At 44.6% G+C, this 21,004-nt stretch overlaps 1 protein-coding gene across 4 annotated transcripts; it reads right to left on the reverse strand.

The window, feature by feature from the left end:
- Positions 1-3,201: 3,201 nt before the first annotated feature.
- THEM4 (thioesterase superfamily member 4) lies at positions 3,202-12,032 on the reverse strand. Of its 4 annotated transcripts, XR_004990555.2 has the most exons (7): positions 11,857-12,025; positions 10,206-10,392; positions 9,459-9,630; positions 8,256-8,366; positions 5,840-5,964; positions 3,451-3,723; positions 3,202-3,401 (listed from the first exon to the last, which is right to left on the reverse strand). XR_004990555.2 is itself a non-coding variant. In XM_036453047.2 (6 exons), exons 1-6 carry the CDS (start codon positions 11,944-11,946, stop codon positions 3,647-3,649), a joined length of 762 nt encoding a protein of 253 aa, XP_036308940.1. In that variant the 5' UTR covers positions 11,947-12,025; the 3' UTR covers positions 3,202-3,646. The 4 variants fall into 4 exon arrangements, 2 of the variants coding, with proteins under 2 accessions (XP_036308940.1, XP_036308939.1); XM_036453047.2 differs by having other exon boundaries at positions 3,202-3,723; XM_036453046.2 differs by lacking the exon at positions 3,202-3,401 and having other exon boundaries at positions 3,702-4,195; positions 11,857-12,029.
- Positions 12,033-21,004: the final 8,972 nt, after the last annotated feature.

Raw genomic sequence — 21,004 nt, forward strand, 5'->3', positions numbered from 1 at the left:
TCAGTGGCATGCCAAAGGGAACTATGTGTGATTCTTGATTTGGAAGATGGGACTCAAGGAAGAGACAGGAGAGAAAGGGGGAGTCTTAGAAAGGGCAGATGGACAGAGAGGGGTCTGAGGAAAAGAGAGCGAGGACGGTGGCCCCTGAAGGCGGGGAGCTAATCCCAGAAAGGTTGCCGGGGGGGGGGGGGGGGGGGATGCAAGGGCTGTTCTTCCCGGTATGTAGCTGCAGCTGGGAAAGGGAATTTCATTCCATTGCCTCAGAGCCACGTGGGAGCTGCCTCACGGCCCTTGCACGGCCAGACTTTCTTTGCAAATCGTACGTCCCAGTGGGATCTCCCGCTCTTGGTGCCTGACTAGAGGCAGATGTTGAGTTTGGGGGTTTCATCTTGCTGGGATATTATGCACCCCAACCGGGGATCAAACCCGCAACCTGGGTATGTGCCTTGACTGGGAACGGAAACTGCACCCTTCTGGTGTACGGGATGACCCTCCGGCCCCCTGAGCCACAGAAGCTGGGCCGCAAAGGGGTTTTTGCCTCATCCCCTGTTAAGGTTTTGGGCCTTGGTCCTGGGGGGGGGGGGGGTAATGAGGGAGCTGAGGAAGGACAGAAGCCCAGCCTCAGACTAGCGACCTGGGGAAGAGGCTGTCTTCACCGAGCCTGGGGCACGGGCTGGAGGCAAAGGATGTGGTTGCTACGGGCTCTGCCCAGAGGGCCTTGGGGTACCCAACTGGGAGGACAGGACTGGTAAGCAGGGGTGATCCCTGGGCTAATGGAGGGGGCGTCCCAGCAGAGAACAGGGGCAGAGAATGTGCCAGGACTGAGGGGACCCTGAGCTCCCCTGGAAATGGGAGAGCACCTACTACAGCTCAAATGGAACCGAGTTCCTATTTGTGAAACACAAAGAGGCAGAAGCAAGACCTCTAAGCTCAGAGAGCGACCAATGCTGAAGTGTGTGTGTGTGTGTGTGTGTGTGTGTGTGTTTACACACTCAGGGCGGGGCTCACAGGCCCTAGCCAATGTCCTGAAATCCCTTTGTCTTCAACCCAATGCCCTTGTCTTCAACCAGACAATCACTTGAGAGGTGGTTTCTCCAAACCAATGAGATGGCCACATGGTGCCAATGGCACACCTGCTTTACCAGCCTGGAGTAGAAAGTTAAGTCGAATCATTTTAAAAGCATATGAAGTGACTACCACCTGATCTCCTGAGCCTCTTCACCCCCTGAGAACTCTGGAACCAGGTGCTACTAACTGTGCACCAGGTTAAGGACCAAGCTCACGAGCCCTCCCAGAAAGGTGACCCTTGTTCCTTTTCTTCGGGGCCGTGGGCATGCTGGGAGTGGAGCGTGTGTCCACATGGGGTGATCAGATGGGCACAGAGCCAGGACCTGTGGCCCTGGAGGTGCATCGGTCTTGCTGCTGAGTCACAGGAGGGGTAGGTGAGGTGAGGGCCTGTGAGGGCAAGTCCTCAACAGGCTGTGGGAGCACCACCACCAGGTCTTAGGAGCAGGCGAAGGGAGATGCTGGCTAGGTGATGGCGCAGCTCCCAGGTGGCGCCTGGAGGAGTTTCTGAACCTTGTTCCTCACAGAGGAGCCACCCAGGGCTCTTCCGCCTCCAGCCCCCACCCCTGTGCTTCCCAAGCAAGGAGCGCTCTCTCCCTCTCTCTCTCTCTCTCTTTTAAATATTTCTTTATTGATTTCAGAGAGGAAGGGAGAGGGATAGAGAGATAGAAACATCAGTGATGAGAGAATCATTGATTGGCTGCCTCCTGCATGCCCCCTATTAGGGATTGAGCCCACAACCTGGGCACGTGCCCTTGATTAGAATCGAACCTGGGACCCTTCAGTCCGTAGGCCAACGCTCTCTCCACTGAGCCAAACCGGCTAGGGCCCCTCTCCTTTTGGGGGCAAATTTCCCTGCTACGTGCCCTATAGTCACCCTTCTGCACCTCCTATCTCCCTAGACAGTCCTCAGACCTCCACTGAGATGGGTGGAGGGGCCATCTTTCTTTCAAGATTCTTCTTACCTTTCACAAGAATTCCCAGAGCCCCAAACACAGGCTGGAATGGTTAGCGTCTGCAAAAACAGTTCTTCCTCCCTGGGAGCTGGTAGGACTGTCTTCATACCTCTGGGGAATGAGAGCAATTTTAGCATTCCATTCTTTGAGTGGTGTGGCAAGATTAAGTTTCCTGTTGAACTGACCATGGATTCCTTGTTGGAAGCAGAGCTGTTCAGGGGTATCTGGCTCGGGGGGCTCTACAATAGGCTCTGTCCATGAAGACAGAGGAAGAGCCTTCTAGGAGGGCATTCCCCTGCCACCCCCCCCCCCAAATTCTAATGTTGAAACCCTAATGTCCAATGTGATGGTACTAAAGGTGGGGTCTGTGGGAGATTCTTCCTAATGAGGATGGAGCCCTCATGAATGGGATTAGTGCCTTTATAAAAGAGGACCCAGAGAGATCCTAGCCCCACCCCTTCCTCCATGTGAGGGTACAATGAGAAGGTGCCAGCCATGCACCAGGAAGCAAGCCCTCAGCAGACGGGGCCATGCTGACGCTCTGATCTTGGACTTTCCAGCCTCCAGAGCCATAAGCATTAATTTCTATTGTTTATAAGCTAACCATTCTGTGGTATTTTGTTATAGCAGCTGAATAGATTAAGACACACAGGAAACAAAACCAGGCTCCTTCCAGTGATGAGAAACTATGCTGTTGGAAAGACACAATTGCACACCTATGTTAAAGATGGCACAGTGGTGGTATCCTTAGAATCCAAGAGAAACGAACTGAGGAATCTATTCCTATGGGAACGAATTGTGTTTCCTACTATAGTAAACAAGATTTTGTTTTATTTTAAAATATATTTTTATTGATTTCAGAGAGGAAGGAGGAGGGAGATAGGAACATTAATGATGAGAGAGAATCATTGATCGGCTGCCTCCTGAATGCCCCCCACTGGGGATCAAGGCCACAACCTGGGCATGGGCCCTGACCAGGATTCGAACCATGACTTCCTGGTTCAAAGTCAATGCTCAAACACACTGGGTGGGCTCAAAAAGATTTTATTTATTTATTAATTATTATTTTTTAAATACATTTTTATTGACTTCAGAAAGGAAGGGAGAGGGAGATAGAAACATCAATGATGACAGGGAATCATTGATCAGCTGCCTCCTGCACGCCCTTCACTGAGGAACAAGCCCTTGACCGGAATCAAACCTGGGACCCTGCAGGCTGATGCTCTATCCACTGAGCCAAACTGGCTAGAGCTCAAAAAGATTTTAGACACAATAAAATTAGCTTTGGAATTTACAAATCATGAATGCACACATTAGACACACATGCATATATGCATGCACGTATTGGTTTTCTGGAGTTTCCAAGTTTGCAGCTATCACCTTAAGGAGTCCATTCAAATTGCAAGAAAAACATCTATTCTAAGCACACAGCAATTCTGAGTGCTGAGATTCTCATAGGAAGTGCTTCTGTGTTAGGAAGTGTAGAAGGTGGAACAAAGCTCCTGGAGTTATATTCAGAAGACTGTTCGGGAAGGCAGTGTCAGCAGGCTTCACCGTATGGGAGATCATAGTGGGCAAGCAGAGCAGGACTGGGGAACACAGCCTCTTGTGGAGAACAGAGAGCCTTAAGCAGGTAGAGGATTCAACACAGCTTCTTTTAAGTCATACTTTTTTTTTTTAGGCTCCAGCATTATAAATAAGCCTAAATGAACAAACAACAACAACAAAAAAAAACAGAAGATGATTATAAGTCAACTGACTTCAACTTGATGGGACTTTTCTAAGTAGAAATATATATTTAAAGAAAGGCATTTATAGATTCACATTTGTACCTTCAGCCTATCTTATTTTTCAGCCAAATTAAGAATCAACTTTTGATTATATCAATATTGTATTATCTTCCCTAGGTAACCAGATCCTCTACCACTTGGTCATTTCATGGTTCATTACCACTTCCATTAGAGAGAGTCAGGGAAGTGAAAGGAAGTACAATCACAACCAGGCCATCTGGTACCTTTAGGTTACTGAAAGATTTAATAAGATGGGAAGTATAAACCACAGCCTGGAATGGAGTTTTTAAATTGATTATTGATTCAAATTATTTATGATCTTCCTCCTGCTTCTTTCACCCATCATTCCTGCAAATAGGTGATGCATAGGGGGAAAATTAATTTCTTAAACAAAAAGCATTAACCATTAAAAAAAAAGTTAATAAATATGACTATATTAACATGAAAAACTTTTGTTCAGAAAAAATACTTCTTAAAGAAAATAAAAAACAACTTATATACTAAAAGGAGATATATGCAGTTTATGTATCCAATAAAAAGAGTAGTTTAATGTAAAATAATAAATGTAAATCAGAAAAAATGAAAAAAATAATAATAAAAGAGGCTGAACAAACAGGAATGCCCCAGAATGGGAAACAAATATGGTCAATAAGTATATGAAGTGCCAAAACCGGTTTGGCTCAGTGGGTAGAGCATCGGCCTGTGGACTGAAAGGTCACAGGTTTGATTCTGCACCTGAGATTCCTTACAATAAAAAATACAAACAAACAAAAATATCTGGATATCTAAATCTAAATCTTTTTTTTTTTTAAATATATATTTTATTGATTTTTTTTACAGAAAGGAAGGGAGAGAGAGAGCTAGAAACGTGGATGAGAAACATCGACCAGCTGCCTCCTGCACACCCCCTATCGGGAGTGTGCAACCAAGGTACATGCCCTTGACCAGAATCGAACCCAGGACCTTTCAGTCTGCAGACCTAAGCTCTACCCACTGAGCCAAACCGGTTTCGGCTAAATCTGTCTAAATCTGAAGGGGATAAAAGTGAGGCTTCAAGGGTCCCATACCTGCAGAGATGAGAGCAGGGGGTTACACAATGCTTAAGGATGCAGTTGGGGAGCATTTCAATGTGAGCATGTCTAACAAACTGCTATAGAGATCCCAGAAGGAAGGGACCTGCATCTCCAAGACACCAGTAATATGTTGTGATTTCTTTTCTCATGTAAAATAAGAAAACTAGCTGGGTGCGTGGGAGGACACTCCACCCAGCTGAGCCACCCAGCCAGGGCCCACAGTACTTTTTTATGGCACACACAATATAGTTTATGGATGACCTGTTATCTTTTTAATCAGTCCCTATCTATGGATGCCGGTGTTTTTGCCAAATCTCGTGCTATTCCAAATAACGTTGCATAAACAACACACTTACTGGGACCCTAGAGCAATCGCATACATTGAGATTTTGCACAAGTTAGTACACTTGTGGGATTACGTCCTGGAAATGGGTCAAAGGGGATAAATATATATATATTTAATGCTGTAATTTTGAGAAATGTTGGCAAATAGCTCCCTATTGGCACGTGTATGGAATATCTTTAACTTATTATTTGAATGACAGGAAATTAAAAATTTCTGGACATGTATGGCTCATAAAACCAAAGCAAAAAAGAAAACAGCCGAAACCAGTTTGGCTCAGTGGATAGAGTGTTGGTCTGTGGACTCAGGGGTCCCAGGTTCGATTCTGGTCAAGAGCATGTACCTTGGTTGCGGGCACATCCCTAGTAGGAGGTGTGCAGGAGGCAGCTGGTGGATGGTTCTCTCTCATCGATGTTTCTAGCTCTCTATCCCTCTCCCTTCCTCTCTGTAAAAAAGAAACCACACAAACAAACAAACAAAAAAACCAACAATCATCAAAACAACAACAAAAATAGACCCCGAAAAAAACCCTCACTCAAACAAACCCCCCGAAGGAAAAACACCCAAACCAAACCAAACCAAACCAAAAAAAAGGGAGTGGCGGCTCCTTACTTGTTGCCTCTGTGTATAGGATCTTCTCATCAATACTTTGAACTTTACAGGACACAAACAGTTTCCTTCCTTCAATTTTATCAAGTTGGCTATTTACCAAAACAGTAGAACAAAGGGGGATAGGACTGTAGGAGAAAAAAGAAAAAAAAAGGAAAAAAAGATCAGTTTTTATCAGAGTTTTGTAACATTCAGAGATGATCAAGTGAACGGTACCTGATGTCCACCTGATGTCCGTGGTGTGACTGCCCTAGATAAAACATTCCTTAAAGAGGCTGATCTGACTCCTGCTATTGCTACTGATGAGCTTACTGCCAGTGCAATGGTGCCCCCTTGCTTCTAAGAAACATGACTGCTCTGTAATGGATACCCTTGTATCTCTTGTTTTTTAAAGATTTCTTTGCCTTCCGTATTCTTTAATTTCTCTGTAATATATCCAGATATGAATTTATTTTTATTGATCTTGCTTGATATACGTTGTGCTTTCTGTGTCTGTGGGCTCGTGGTTTTCTTTAGTTCGAGAATATGTTCATCCATCCTCCCTCCAAATACTGGATCCCTTCCATTCTCTCTACTCTTCTTCAAGGACTCTGAATAGATCACCTTATAAATTTAATCTGTCCTCTATAGCTTAGCCTCTATTTTATATTTTCCATCTCTCTCTTTTTTTTTCTTTGTGCTGGATTCAGGGTCATTTCTTCAGCTCTGTATTTCTGTTCACTTTCAGATGTGTTTAAATAGCCCTTTAACCCATCAACTGAGGGGGTGCTTGTTTTTAAACAATTGCATTTTCATTTCTAAAAATTTTAATTGCTGTGGCAAATCTGCTTAACAATGCTTAATAATTTTTATAGTTTCTTGTTGCTTTCTCTTTTTGTGATTTAATCTTTTATTTCTTTAAACATCTCATACACAGTTCTGTTATACACTGTATCTGATTATCATATCTTAAGTCCCTGAGGATCTAAATATGTTATTAATTGTTTCTTGCTGATTCTCACTTATGGTGGTTTGTTTCCTTGTTAATTTGACACAGGATCTAATTGTTAGGAAAGGGAATTGTCCTTTGGAATTTCGTGTCTGCATGCTGCATGAAAAAGCCTAATCCAGAGCTTCCCAACCAATAAGCCATGGATGGGTTAGCAAAATGCTGAGATATTGATCTTGCAGCTGGCTGGCCACCACTAATCATTAGCTGCTTTGTCTATTTGTCTTAATAAGTTTATCTTAATGTGCTAAGCATGAGGAAATACATTAAGATACTAAAGGCCATACATGAAAAGCCCACAGCTAATATCACCACACTCCATGGTGAGACACTGAATGCTTTTCCTCTAAGATGAGGAAAAAGATAAGTATGCCCACTTTTGCTATTTCTATTCGGCACAGCACTGTAAGTCCCAGCCAGAGCAATTAGGCAAGGAAAAAAGGCATCCAAATGTTCACAGATGACATGACCTCGTATATAGAAAAACCCAGATTCCACAAAAATCTATTAGAATAAAGGAATTCAGCAAAGTTGATATAAAATCAACACACAAAAATCAGCTGCATTTCTATACGCTTACAATGAGCAATTTGAAAAGAGAATTAAAAAAAACCCAAAAACAATTTAATTTATGGTAGTAGCATCAAAACTAACATACTTAGGAATCAATTTAACCAAGGAGGCCAAAAACTTGTACACTGAAAACTGCAAAACAATGCTAAAGGAATTTAAAAATACAAATAATTGGAAAGACATCCTGTGCTAATGGGTTGAAAGACTTAATAATTTGAAGAAGCCCACAGTACCCAAAGTGAAATATAGCCGTGAGGTCATCCGGCTCACCCTGGCACATGTGTAACTGTCTAACATTTTTCTGATCTTTAGCACCATTCTCCATGGATAGGAATCAGGGATCTTTGTAGCTATTCCTTGCCCTGGCACAGATGTGCCTTGTTGCTAGAAGTAAAAGTAACGATTACAACAATAATGTTAATAATAATAATAATAATAATAAGCTGCTAACACTTACTGAGTACTTGTTATGTGGCCAGATACTGTCCTAGTTTACATGAATTGATTCATTTACTGCTCACAATGAGACATGCCTGGGAATGTATGGTCCCCGGGGTAGATTTCCCTATGACTTAGCCTCTGACTTATGTGTGAGAGATGTGAAGTCTCCAGTTCCCTTACCTGAGGTAGGGGCATTTCTGAGGCACACGTTTCACTCCAAAGTTCCGTGTGGGACTGGGAGCGCAACCTTCGGTGGCTTCTTCCCCTTCCCTGTCCTGTTTCTCCCACTGCCTCGCTAGCTTTCTTCCAGGAGCACCACCTTAATGCTTATTTGCACACACATCTTTGTCTCGGGGTCGGCTGCTAGTAAACCTGACCTATGGACACCTAAGAAGTAGAGAATACCCGTGAATTTACCTTTTAAAATTGATGTTGAGATTGGCAGTCATGACAATTCCCCCAGATACAATTGCATTCATACCAACAGTAGCATCAATTATGGTGGCAGTGGCACCTCCATGAAAGAATCTAGTTATAATGAGGGAAAGAGAAGTGTTTTGAAAAAGTCTGAAAAGAGAGAGCGTTGTAAGGGAGAGGAAGATTATCCAAGCATCTCTGTATCATTTGCTTAAGAAAGGTCCACTTTGTCCATGTTCAGTGTATTGAATGTCAACTATCCATGTCCCCAACCGTACTGGGTTCATACCACAATAGTGTAGTACTTATGATAAACCAGGTAATCAGATCACAAGCAAGCAAAAAGTTAAACTATCATTTAGAAAAGTCATATTTGCATTAAACTAACTCTACACATCATTGTGTAAAAATTTAGGAAATGTAGGTAAGCAAAAGAAAATGAAAAATAAATAAAAAATGATGAGGCCCTTTAGAGACAAGTCACTGTTAACATGCCAATGATACTCTCTCAGTCAAATAATACTCTACTTTTGCATGAAGATTTGTGCAATAGACCTTCCTTCCCTTGGCTGCTGGCACTGGTTTTCTTCTGGCACCCGGGACCCAGGCCTTCGTGGCGGCTGCAGCAGAGAAGCCAAGCCTCGAGGCCCTGGCCTGAGTGAAGACTGAAGACAACAGAAGACTGAAGACTGAAGAGGCTTGGCTTCTCTGCAGCAGCTGGATCAAGAGATGCCTTGAGGCACCTCGAGGGTAGGCTTCTCTGTTCGGGCAGCAGCGAGGCTTGGCTTCTATGTTTCTGCTGCAGCGGAGAAGCCAAGCCTCAAGGCTTCTCTGCTCCAGCTGCTGCAGAGAAGCCAAACCTCTTCAGTCTCCAGTCTTCATTCAGGCCAGAGCCAGAGCCAGAGCCTTTGCTCTACGTCTGCCCATGTAAATAAACCCGGCAGCTTTTTGTTGGGTTAATTTGCATGCTCACTCCTGATTGGCTGGTGGGTATCACAGAGGTATGGTCAATTTGCATATTTCTTTTATTAGTGTAGATTGCTTTATGTCTCCTATGCTTTTGTATTTTATTATAAACATCTTTCCATGTCAATAAATGTCTCTACATCACCATTTTAATGCCTTCATTCTAGTCCATGAACACACAGGGATAATGTAAAATAACACTCTTTTAGACCCACATTTTTAGGCCGTCATTCTTACCCAGGCATTCCTTGCAGGTGAGGACCTCCTTGAAACACACAAACTATCCTTTTCTCAGCCTCATTATAGAACATCACATATTCAAAGCCCATGCCATCCTCGAAGCCTCTGGTGAAGAGCTGGGCCTGCGACAGTTTTTCGTTTATAACCTCGGAGGCTGAAGGGAAATAAGCTGGATGGGCACATGAGAAACATGTATGAGAAAGATGCCATCACAGAGAAGTGCTGAGACTATGGGAGGGTGGAGGTTCTCTGGGGTCTTTTGTTCACTCCTGCTAATGGTGATGAGGATGCCAGCGGGAGGCAGTCTTATTCTTGACAAAGCTTTATGCCTTCCCACAAACTAGAAAATTCATTGAGATTTCCTGGTCTAGAAAACTGGAGAATATAAAAACCTCTGCAAAACACTTTTCCCCTTTTCAAGTGGTAACTAGTGCTTCAATCTGTTCTTAGTTTTATATCTGATATTTAAATATTCTCTTTAAAAGTATGTCTTTATTGATTTAAGAGAGGGAGGAAAAGAAGGCGGGGGTGAGATATATATCAAGAAATATTTATGTGAGAGAAAAACATCCATCAGCTGTCTCCTGCACAGCCTGTACTAGGGATCATGCCTGCAACCAGGGCATGTATGTGCCCTGACCAGGAATCAAACCAATGACCTTTTGGTGTATGGGAGGATGCAACTGAGCAACACCAGCCAGGACAATATTTAAATATTCCTTGTGGGAGAACTGCTGTTCCTACCATGAATAAAGGCTGAGAAGTCTTGACTCCTTTGAGATGATATATGCTCATATGAAGGCAACTGTATCCAGGAGCCATCTTCACATTTCTTCGTGAACTGGTCAAAGAGGCGTCTCATGTCCTTGCCCCAGCAGGGTTTGGGGAGAAAATGGTCCTTATCAAGGACTTTCTTAAAAGAAAGCAACCTCTAAAAGAGAAGAAATAGAAGAGTAATGGGAGGTGCAATCTATGTCATAACACATTCGCTTTTTTTTTTTTTTTTTAAAGACTATTTTGCTGCTTTTCCTTTTCGCAAAAGCTTTTCATTTCAGAGTGGAAGCAAATTGCAAGGATAATCTGGTCCAACCTCCCTGGGAAAAATGAAGATTGTGAGAGGGTAAATGGTTTGCTCAGTGTCACCCAACTAGCTACTGGAAGAGTCAGCATCAAGCCTGATTTCAGAGAGGAAGGAAGGAGAGATAAAAACACCAAAGAGAGCCCTAACCGGTTTGGCTCGGTGGCGATAGAGCCTTGGCCTTCGGACTGAAGGGTCCCAGGTTCGATTCCGGCCAAGGGCATGTACCTTGGTTGCGGGCACATCCCCAGTAGGTGTGCAGGAGGCAGCTGAATTGGTGTCTCATCGATGTTTCTCTCTATCCCTCTCCCTTCCTCTCTGCAAAAAATCAATTAAAAAAAACATCAATGAGAGGAAATCATTTAGCAGTTGCCTCCTGCATGCCCCACACTGGGTATCCAGTCTGCCACCCAGGCATGTGCTCTGACCTGGAACTGAACTGTGACCTCCTGGCTCAAAGGTCCATATTCAATCCACTGCGCCACACAGACCAGGCAGGACACTTTTTTTTTTTTTTTCTTTTTGAAAAAAAAATATATTTTATTGATATTTTACAGAGAGGAGGGAGAGAGATAGAGAGCTAGAAACATCGATGAGAGAGAAACATCCATCAGCTGCCTCTTGCACACCCCTTACCGGGGATGTGCCCGCAACCAATGTACATACATGCCCTTGACCGGAATCGAACCTGGGACCTTTCAGTCCGCAGACCGATGCTCTACCACTGAGCCAAACCGGTTTCGGCCACTTTTTTTATTTTTATTTTTTATTTCACATTTCTTCCAAATCAAGTGAATATTGAATACACCAATGAAATAAAACTTAGTGGTATAAGGAACAGCGATATGAGGCAATATTTATTTATTATTAATGCCAGGCACTGTGTTAAAAAACAACAACAACAACACTTTGCTTGTATTATCTCCTTTAACTCCTCTGAGGAACCTGGCTTGGAGAGGGTCTGATTACCTGACAGGCAGAGAAAAGGAGGATTAAGCCTGGGGAAGAGAGGGTGCTCACCGCAGGCTGCCGAGGCAGTCCCAGGGCAGCCCTGCCACGTGTTTCCGGTGTGACCTTGTGTGAGTAACCTGACCTTCCTTCACTCGGGTCAGTGATGGGGGAAGTCCTTCACGCACACACCGGAGTCCAGTGTCCTGCGCGCTTCCAGTCCCCTTCCTAACGGTCCCATCCTGCGGCCGGGGTGTGCCTTTCCTCTGAGGCCATTGGGCTGAGCTCATGCCTACACAGCTCAAGGCGTGGGTCCTGGACAGAAAGCCCCGCCACAGCGCCCGCTTCTCCGCCCCGGGGATCACTCACCCGCGAGAGGCCGAGGCTCCTGGCCGGCGGCGCGCCCCCCCGCAGGCCGCGCAGGGCCCCGAGCGCGCGCGCGGCGCCGCGCCCCAGCATGGCTCCGAGGGCGGCGAGGACCCGGCCCGGCCCGCGGCGACCGCCGACTCTCCCGGCTGCCCCCCGGCTCTTCCCCTTACAGCCTGGGGGAGGGGGCGGGGCCTGGCGCGAAGACCACGTGCTCGCGAGGGGCGGGATTGGTCCCGCCCCGTCACGCCCCTGCGGCACAGCGACCCCTGGCGCCTGCGCGTTGCGAGTGCAGGAGTCGCCGTCATTCCTCCCGCTCCCTCCGCGCCCCCACGGAAGGCCCTTGGACGGGTGGGTAGGAGCACGCTCAGTGCATTGCAGGAATGAAGTGTTTCTTTGCAGGCGGACCCCGGGATCGGGTTGGTATTGGCTTACGGAGAGCTTTCTGGGTGCAAACAGTAAATGCTTAAAAATACCCTTATCTACGGCTCCACGCCCCAGCCCTCCGGTACACACACCCTGAAACCTTTCCGCAGAGCCCAAAGTCCTTAAGTCAGGCTTTTCCAAATAGAAATAGAAATCGCAGAACATCTGAAGGATGTGTTGCCTCTGGCTCTGGAGACGAACCTGAGTTAAGCTTCCCCTCCACCCCTTAACACCTGTACAGATACTTCAACTGCACCCGGCCTCTGCTTACTCTTTTGTTTGTTGTGAGGACGAAAAAAGAATGTATATCCGCCCTTACTGTTGCCACGACCTTCTCTTTCAGTGGGAATCACGAAGTTGGAAGTTACCTGGCCTTATTCTATGTCCTTTACAAAGAAGGTATGCCCAGAAGCTGGCTTGTGCCCTGACTCAGAATTGAATTTACAACCTTATGACACTCCAACCAGCTGAACCAGCCCAGCTAGGGCTAATCTGGTCTCATTTTATTGCTGCCTGAGCCTTCCTTTATATTTCTTATAGTGTAGTTTCCAGTGAGTTCTTGTAGTCTGAAGTGTGGTAATGTATTCTTCTCAGCTTTCCTGTGTTTGAATATGTCATTATTTTGCTATCACTTTTGAGAGATTATTGCTAAATTTAGGATTCTGTGTTGACAGAATTTTCTTTCAGTATTTTAAAGATATTCCTCTACTATATTATCACTTGCATTATTTCTGGTAATAAATCTGATGTCACTCTTATCTTTAGCTATACACTAGAGGCCCTGTGCACGAAAATTTGTGCACTGGGAGGTGGTGGTCCCTCAGTCCGGCCTGCCCCTTCTTACAGTCCCAGGAGCCCTCAGGGGATGTCCCACTGATGGTTTAGGCCCTCTCCCCATGTGTAGCGAGCCTAAGCCGCAGTCTGGCCTCCCTCTGAGGGAGGCGACTGGGCTGATCAAGGGAAGGTGCCTCTCCCATCATCCTGTTGCTGCTGCCACTGCCACTCTGCCGTGGGCCTCACAGCCCTGGGCCTCACAGCCACTGGGGCTCAAGGCTGCTGTGATCTCTAGGCCTCGCAGCCACTGTGGCTTTGTCCGGAAGATGTCTGCCCTAATTAGCATAATACCCTTTTCAGGTTTTCCCAAAGTGTGGTACGCGTACCCCCAGGGGTAGGGGAAGAGTTTGATGGGGGTACGCTTTGCACCGGAGTTTGGTGGGGATATGCACTGCACCGTGCTTAGCTGTGCCTAATTCTATGTTCTCATGAGTACGAGGGGTACTCAGCGTTACGAAAATTATAGAAGGGGGACACATATGTCAAAAGTTTGGGAAACACTGAAGATGAGCTACTTTCTTCCTCTGAATGCTTTTGCAATTTTATTTTTATCATTTTTTTCCCATTTGGTTTTGATGTGACTCAAATGAACCATGAACATACAAGAATTTTGAGTTGCTTTCAAACTTATATTTCCTGATTAGAAATCTAGAGATTGGATGTCTCCTTGTGCCACACCCTACCCACCTCATCTAGGTAGCAGATACTCTTAAGTTTTTCATGTAAGCCAGTGGTCTCCACATTTTGTTTTTTGCTAGCATACTCTTAAAATAATTCTGAAAAATTTTATATCCTTATACATATTAAAGTTGATATGTAAGATTCTCCTCATAAACTTAAGTATTGTAAGGTTCATCATCTTTTTGTGACTTGTATAATGAATACGCACTTGCAATTTATTTTCATCAAAATGTTGGGGCTGCAGATTTAGCTCATTCAAGTTTTGGAAAATGCTCACCCTATGAATTCATGGCGAAATCAATCCTCACTGGAAAAACAGTCAAATTGGAGTTTCTATTAGAAAAAGTCTGTCTTTTTCCCCCCATCTTAAATAATGATGCCAATTGGTATGTCTCTGGTAACCTTTTTACTTCTGAATTTTAAGTTACACTTATACATTTTATTTATTTATTAAAACATTTTATTGATTTTTTTACAGAGAGGAAGAGAGAGGGATAGAGATTTAGAAACATCAGTGAGAGAGAATCATTGATCAGCTGCCTCCCACTGGGATGTGCCCTCAACCAAGGTACATGCCCTTGACCAGAATCGAACTTGGGACCTTTCAGTCTGCAGACCAATGCTCTGCCACTGAGCCAAACCGGTTTCAGCCACTTATACATTTTAAGTTGCATTTATACATAACCTGGATGATAATAAGTTGCTGCCCCCACTTAATCTTTTTTGGTGAATCCCTCTCAGGTTTGTTGTCATTGGACTTTTCCTCAGGAAGAATGTATCGGCAACCCCCAGTGAGATTCTGGATGAAGAGTTTGCCTTTTCTCTGTGCAGTAGGAGAAGGGTGATTGAAAACGGAGGTTGGAAAGAGAACCTGTAGACTTCAGTATCATGTTCAGGCAGGTACAATTCATTTGTTTCGTTTCCATCTCGGTTTAGTGTGCAGGGTTGTTGTGTGGTTCTTCAGGTCATTTTAATCACCTACGGTAGGGAGATTTCTACGTGAGGGGCCAGGTAGAGGCTGTTGGAATTTCTTAACTGTCAGGCTCTAGCCACACAGGTCCTTTTTCAGGTCCTGGAATACACTAGGCCCGTGGTCGGCAAACTCATTAGTCAACAGAGCCAAATAGCAACAGTACAACGATTGAAATTTCTTTTGAGAGCCGAAAACCGACTTCTGCGCATGGGCCATGAAGTTTCAATGGCACTGTATGTGCGCACCCACACGTGGTATTTTGTGGAAGAGCCACACTCAAGGGGCCAAAGAGCCGAGTGTACCTTGCGAGCCACAGTTTGCCGACTACTGTCCTAGGATCTTAGCAGCCCCAGGGCCTTCTTTTTCTTTTTTCTTTTTTTCATATATTTTATTGATTTTCTTACAGAGAGGAAGGGAGAGAGCTAGACAGCTAGAAACATCGATGAGAGAGAGTCATTGATCAGCTGCCTCCTACACACCCACCACTGGGGATGTGCCCGCAACCAAGGTACATGCCCTTGACCAGAATCGAACCTGGGACCTTTGGTTCTATTCACTGAGCCAAACCGGTTTTGGCTCAGGGCCTTCTTGTGTGTTGTTCCTCAGCTGGCAGTGCACTCCCCATCCCCCCACCCCAACCTGGCTAACTCCTACTAATTCTTTGGTCTCAGCATAATTGTCGCTTTCTTAGTGGGACCGTCCTTGACCAAATTGTTTACTATGTGTCCGCCTCTGTGCTAAATTGCTTTCCATACAATATTTTATTTCATCTGAATTTGGTCCTCAGTAAATTTTCTCATAGTAGCTGGAACTTTTCCTTTAAAGCACTTACCATTGTTTGTAATTAAGCACATATTTTTGTGCTGTTTTCCTCCGGAGATGATAAGCTTTCTCCATGTCTCTGCATCCCTAGTGTCTAGCCTGGTAACCGGCAGACCATAGACACTCAGAAAATGCTTGGTGAATGAACAAATGAATGGGAAACATTTGGAAGGAGGTTGGGTGGATCCCAGTGGATTCTAAAACCATCTAGATGCTGGTAAGTCCCAACTTTTTATCTGCACTTAATCACTAGGCTAATTGTGTGCAACAGCCATTCTCATTTCTATTTACAGATTAAATGCAGAGGGGAAATTGTATGTTGTAGTGCCTACCCCATCACATGTAGAGTTTGATGGATGTTATGATGCATTCCTAAGAAGATTCTGCTCTATTGGTTTATTACAGAATGCTGGGTTGTTCTTTTTCAGTATGGCTTTTTGTTGAGCTCAGAGTTACGGATCCCCATATTTGTTATGTAAAAGCAGTTGGATGGATGGACTGGACCAAGCTGTGAGATGAAGATTCTGGTAGTGAGTGGGGTCAGCTGAACTGGATAAGCAGCATTCTTTACAGAATTTTAACTTAAGAAAGCTTATTTTTTGCTTTAGTATGCCATGAGTAATAACAGCACCATTGACAAATACTTACAAATGTTCAATGCAGATTGTAAGGCGCCAACATGTGACTCAAGGAACAAATCCGCTTCTGTTGTTGTGGCATTATTGTCAGCCACACTGCCTTTGCTGTGGTATAAAACCATGTAGGATTAGACACTAATCCGAATGCCTCAATGGACTTGAAAAAGAAAGCTACCATGGATTCCTGGTGCAATTGTTCTTGTATAAGTTGCTAAATCCCTGAGCTAGTGGAGTTCGAGTTAAGCCTTACGGGCCAGCGGGAGCAAATGAGGTGAGCGTGAACATGCAGGGACAGAGTGTCCAAGAGTGATTTTCATGCCAAAGGAGAGTGCGGAATCATTCGGCAAGTTCGTGGAACTACCGATGGTTTGTGTGGGGTTTGGGCTTTGCTAGGAGGGGGGTGTAGGGAGAAATGAGGCCGGGGAAGCAGGCACGGCCTTCAGCATCCTGAAGGACTATTACCGTCTGTGCTAATGAGCTTAGGGCTTACTCTCTGGGTCCTCAAACTTTTTAAAGTGGGGGCCAGATCACGGCCCCTCAGAGAGCTGGAGGGCCGGACTATATGAACTACAGTACTAATTCCTACTGTAACACCTCGGCTGTGCTCACTGCCCAAAAAACCTGGCGGGCCGGATCAGACTCCTCTGCGGGCCGCATGTGGCCTGCAGGCCGTAGTTTGAAGACGCCTGTGAGGAGGCGCTGAAGGACTGTTAGCCGAGGGGTAATGCCTGATTATTATTATGAGTTGGCTTCTGGTCTCACAAGGGACATAGAGCTCTTAATAGTATACTTTTCTCTTTGGACTAACGTAATAAAAGCTACTACTTCCTGAGGGGCTACCAGGTACTAGATACTGAATGAAGCACTTTATATACCCATAATATCTCGTTTAACTCTCTCAGCAGCCCTAGAAGATCTATCTTGATAGCTCCCTTTTATTTTATTTATTTTAAAAAATATATTTTATTGATTTTTTTTTACAGAGAGGAAGAGAGAGGGGTAGTTAGAAACATCGATCAGCTGCCTCCTGCACACCCCCTACTGGGGATGTACCTGCAACCAAGGTACATGCCCTTGACCAGAATCGAACCTGGGACCCTTCAGTCCGTAGGCCAACACTCTTATCAACTGAACCAAACCGGTTAGGCTGATAGCTCCTTTTTATTTATTTATTTATTTATTTATTAAAAAAAATATTTTATTGATTTTTCACAGAGAGGAAGAGAGAGGGATAGAGAGTTAGAAACAACGATGAGAGAGAAACATCGATCAGCTGCCTCTTGCACACCCCCTACTGGGGATGTGCCCGCAACCAAGGTACATGCCCTTGACTGGAATCGAACCCGGGACCTTTCAATCCTCAGGCCGACGCTCTATCTATTGAGCCAAACCGGTTCCGGCTGATAGCTCCTTTTTAAATGCAAGGAAACAGCCCTAGCCATTTTGGCTCAGTGGATAAGAGCATTGGCCCCACAGACTGAAGAGTCCTGAGTTTAATTCCAGTCAAGGGCGTGTACCTCCGTTGCAGGCACAATCCCCTGCCCCTACAGTGTCTCTCTCACTTTGATGTTTCTCTGTCTCTCCCCCTCCCTTCCACTCTCTCTAAAACTCAGTGGAAAGATATCCTCAGGCTAGGATTAACAAGAGATTAATGAACTTTCCCAGGACCACCCAGCCAGTAAGTGATGGAGCAGGAATCCAAAGCCAGGTCTTTCTGACAAGGTTCATGCATTTTGACTTAAGTCACAGCAAACTACACTGTCCGTCTTTCATAAATCATGATGGAATCTCTCATTTCATTAATATGGGGAATGCCAAAGCCTAATATGGAAGTAATTCCCAGAACCATACTTGTTGAAATCTGTAGTTGCTCTAAGTCATTATTGGACCCAGGTTTCTATACAAAGGTTAAATAAGTATGGTGTGGTAAGTCACATTTAAAAAAGAGATAGAAAAAAGAGAGAGCAAATTGCCTTGAGAAGCCTGCAGGGGGCATCAGAGGACCATTGAACCTGATTCTCATGGGTCTTGAGCACAATTCAGAAAGAAGCCGAAGGGCACTGGGACAGGGTGTCTCTCTGTTTGGGGGATGAGGGGCAGGAATAGAACAGAGTGAGGCTTACAGACGGAAAGAAGTGCCGTCTCACTTTCCTCCTGGCTGTTTTCCTACCACATTTCTCTTTAAATTTTTTTGATTTTGTTTTTGGTGCCGTTGTTAAACTTCCTTCCTAAACCTGTCCACCACGATTACATTTTGCTTCCTACATTAACGTAGCTTCTTTATTCCTCACAAGTCACTCTCCTCCCGACTCTCTCTCTCTCCCTTTAGATGTTTTTTCTTATTCTTAAGAACTTCAAATTTGTCTTAAACTGTACTCATTTAAAGTTGCCTCTATAGGCCGAGACCGGTTTGGCTCAATAGATAGAGCGTCAGCTTGGGGACTGAAGGGTCCCGGGTTCGATTCTGGTCAAGGGCATGTACCTTGGTTGCGGGCATATCCCCAGTAGGGGGTGTGCAAGAGGCAGCTGATCGATGACTCTCTCTCATCAATGTTTCTAACTCTCTATCTCTCTCCCTTCTTCTCTGTACAAAATCAATAAAATATATATATAAAAAAAGTTGCCTCTATACATGTAAATGAAAGCTAACAGAGCAGCACTGATATTATAAACTAATAATTACTCTCAGGAGAAGAGAGTAATAGTAAGTACTCACTGGTTTTTTGGAGGGGGTGGGGTTAGGGTTGGGGGAGACACTGAATTAAATGTCATTGAACATCACAGCAATACTGGAAAAAAAAGGAAGGTGTAACTGGTGTTTCGAATTGAGGAAAACAGAGATGGCGATTTCCTTTGCTGTTTTAGAGAAACATTCTCAGTGCTCCAACTTCACCTGTCTGTTTCTTGCGACCTAAAATATTTGTGAACTCAGACAACCTCACACACATTCATAAAAGGTAGTAAGCATTACATTATCTTTCGACTCAGTGGACTCATAGACGGTTAAAGCAGGAGGAGACCTCAGACAGCCTCTCTGGCCACCAACTTTCTCTTCCAGAGTGACCGAGAGTCTCCTTGAGGCCAAGGACAATGACTCATTTTTTTTGACTCCATCAAAGCCCAACCCAGCCCAGCCCAGCCCTTTTTTTTAAAATTTTTTTTTTATTAAATTATTGTCTGTGTACATATTTTACCATTGCCACCTCCCCCGATACATACTCACCCTCCCCAGAGTTTTGTGTCCATTGGTTGTACTTATATGTATGTATACAAGTCCTTCGGTTGATCTCTTATCTCCCCCAGATCTAATTTGACAGTCTGCTCAGATCTAATTTGACAGTCTGCTTGTTGCTTTACTGTCTCTATATCTATCTTTTGGCTCATCAGTTTATAATGTTCTTTATTATCCACAAATGAGTGAGGTCATGTGGTGTTTCTCTTTTATTGACTGACTTATTTCACTCAGCATGGTGTTCTCCAATTCCATCCAGCTTGCTGCAAATGATGAGAATTCCTTTTTTATGGCAGCATAGTGTAAATATTTCTTATCTGAATGAGAAAAGCTGAGGCTCAGAGAAAGGATCATAAGAATCTTAAGAACTTCATTCAGCTAATCTGTTGTGGGCCCAGATCCTTGACCTGTGTTCGCTGGCCTGGCTGGTCCTTGTGGAATCACTGAAGCACCAGCTTCATTTCCCATCGAAACTTAAACCCAGCTGCGGGCAGTGTGTGTGTGTGTGTGTGTGTGTGTGTGTGTGTGTGTGTTTGTATGTGTATGTTCTGAATTTTATTTTTATCATTTAATAATATTTTGTATTTTCAGTTAGATGGGTTCTCCATTGCTGCTTTAATAAACCACCACAAACGTAGCAGTTTAAATAACAGAAATGTATTGTTGTCTTACAGATCTGTAGATTAGAAGTCTTACCCAGGTCCCCGCTGGGTTAGAATCTCCATGTCAGCGGGATTGTTTCCCTTCCTGAAGGCCTGAGGGGAGAATCTGCTTCTTTGCCCTTTCTAGCTTCTAGGGATGGCTAACAACGCTGACCCTCTCTGTACCTTTCTTTCATAATCACGTCTTCCTCTAACTCTCACTCTTCTGCCTTGCGTTGACTTCTAAGGACTGTGCTGTCTACATTGGCAAGCCTGGATGATTCCTAGTCTAAGGTCAGCGGATTGGTACTTGCATTCCGTCTGGAACCTTAATTCCCCTTTGCCGTGTTTTGGGCAATGGGTCCTGGAGATTAGGACACGAACATCCTTGGTGGGGGATGCATTATTCTGCCCTTCACGTTAGGTGCCAACATAGACATAGCTAATAAATAAAGAAAGTGGAATTTAAACCAAGGCAGTCTGATGTTAGAGCCCGTGTGAGTAACCCATTGCACCTCACCGCTTTGTAGTAGAAGCTGGTCAATCTTCTTATTTTTTTAAATATATATTTTTATTTATTTCAAAGAGAAAGGGAGCGGTAGAGATAGAAAGATCAATGATGAGAGAGATGCGTTGACCAGCTGCCTCCTGCACGCCCCACACTGGGGATCAAGCCCATAACCTTGGCATATCCCCTGACCAGGAATCGAACCGTGACCTCCTGGTTCATAGATTGATGCTCAACCACTGAGCCACGCTGGCCGGGTAGAGCGGTCAGTCTTGAATCAGGTCCCTCAAAATACATGGTGGCTCTATTAAAATGTATCAGGGCCCTTAACTAGTCTGACTAAGCCTGCTGCGGGGGAATTAATCAAGATCATCTGACTTCCTGCCCAGCTTCCCT

This window comes from Pipistrellus kuhlii, unplaced genomic scaffold, assembly GCF_014108245.1.
Source record: "Pipistrellus kuhlii isolate mPipKuh1 unplaced genomic scaffold, mPipKuh1.p scaffold_m20_p_24, whole genome shotgun sequence".
NCBI lineage: Eukaryota > Metazoa > Chordata > Mammalia > Chiroptera > Vespertilionidae > Pipistrellus > Pipistrellus kuhlii.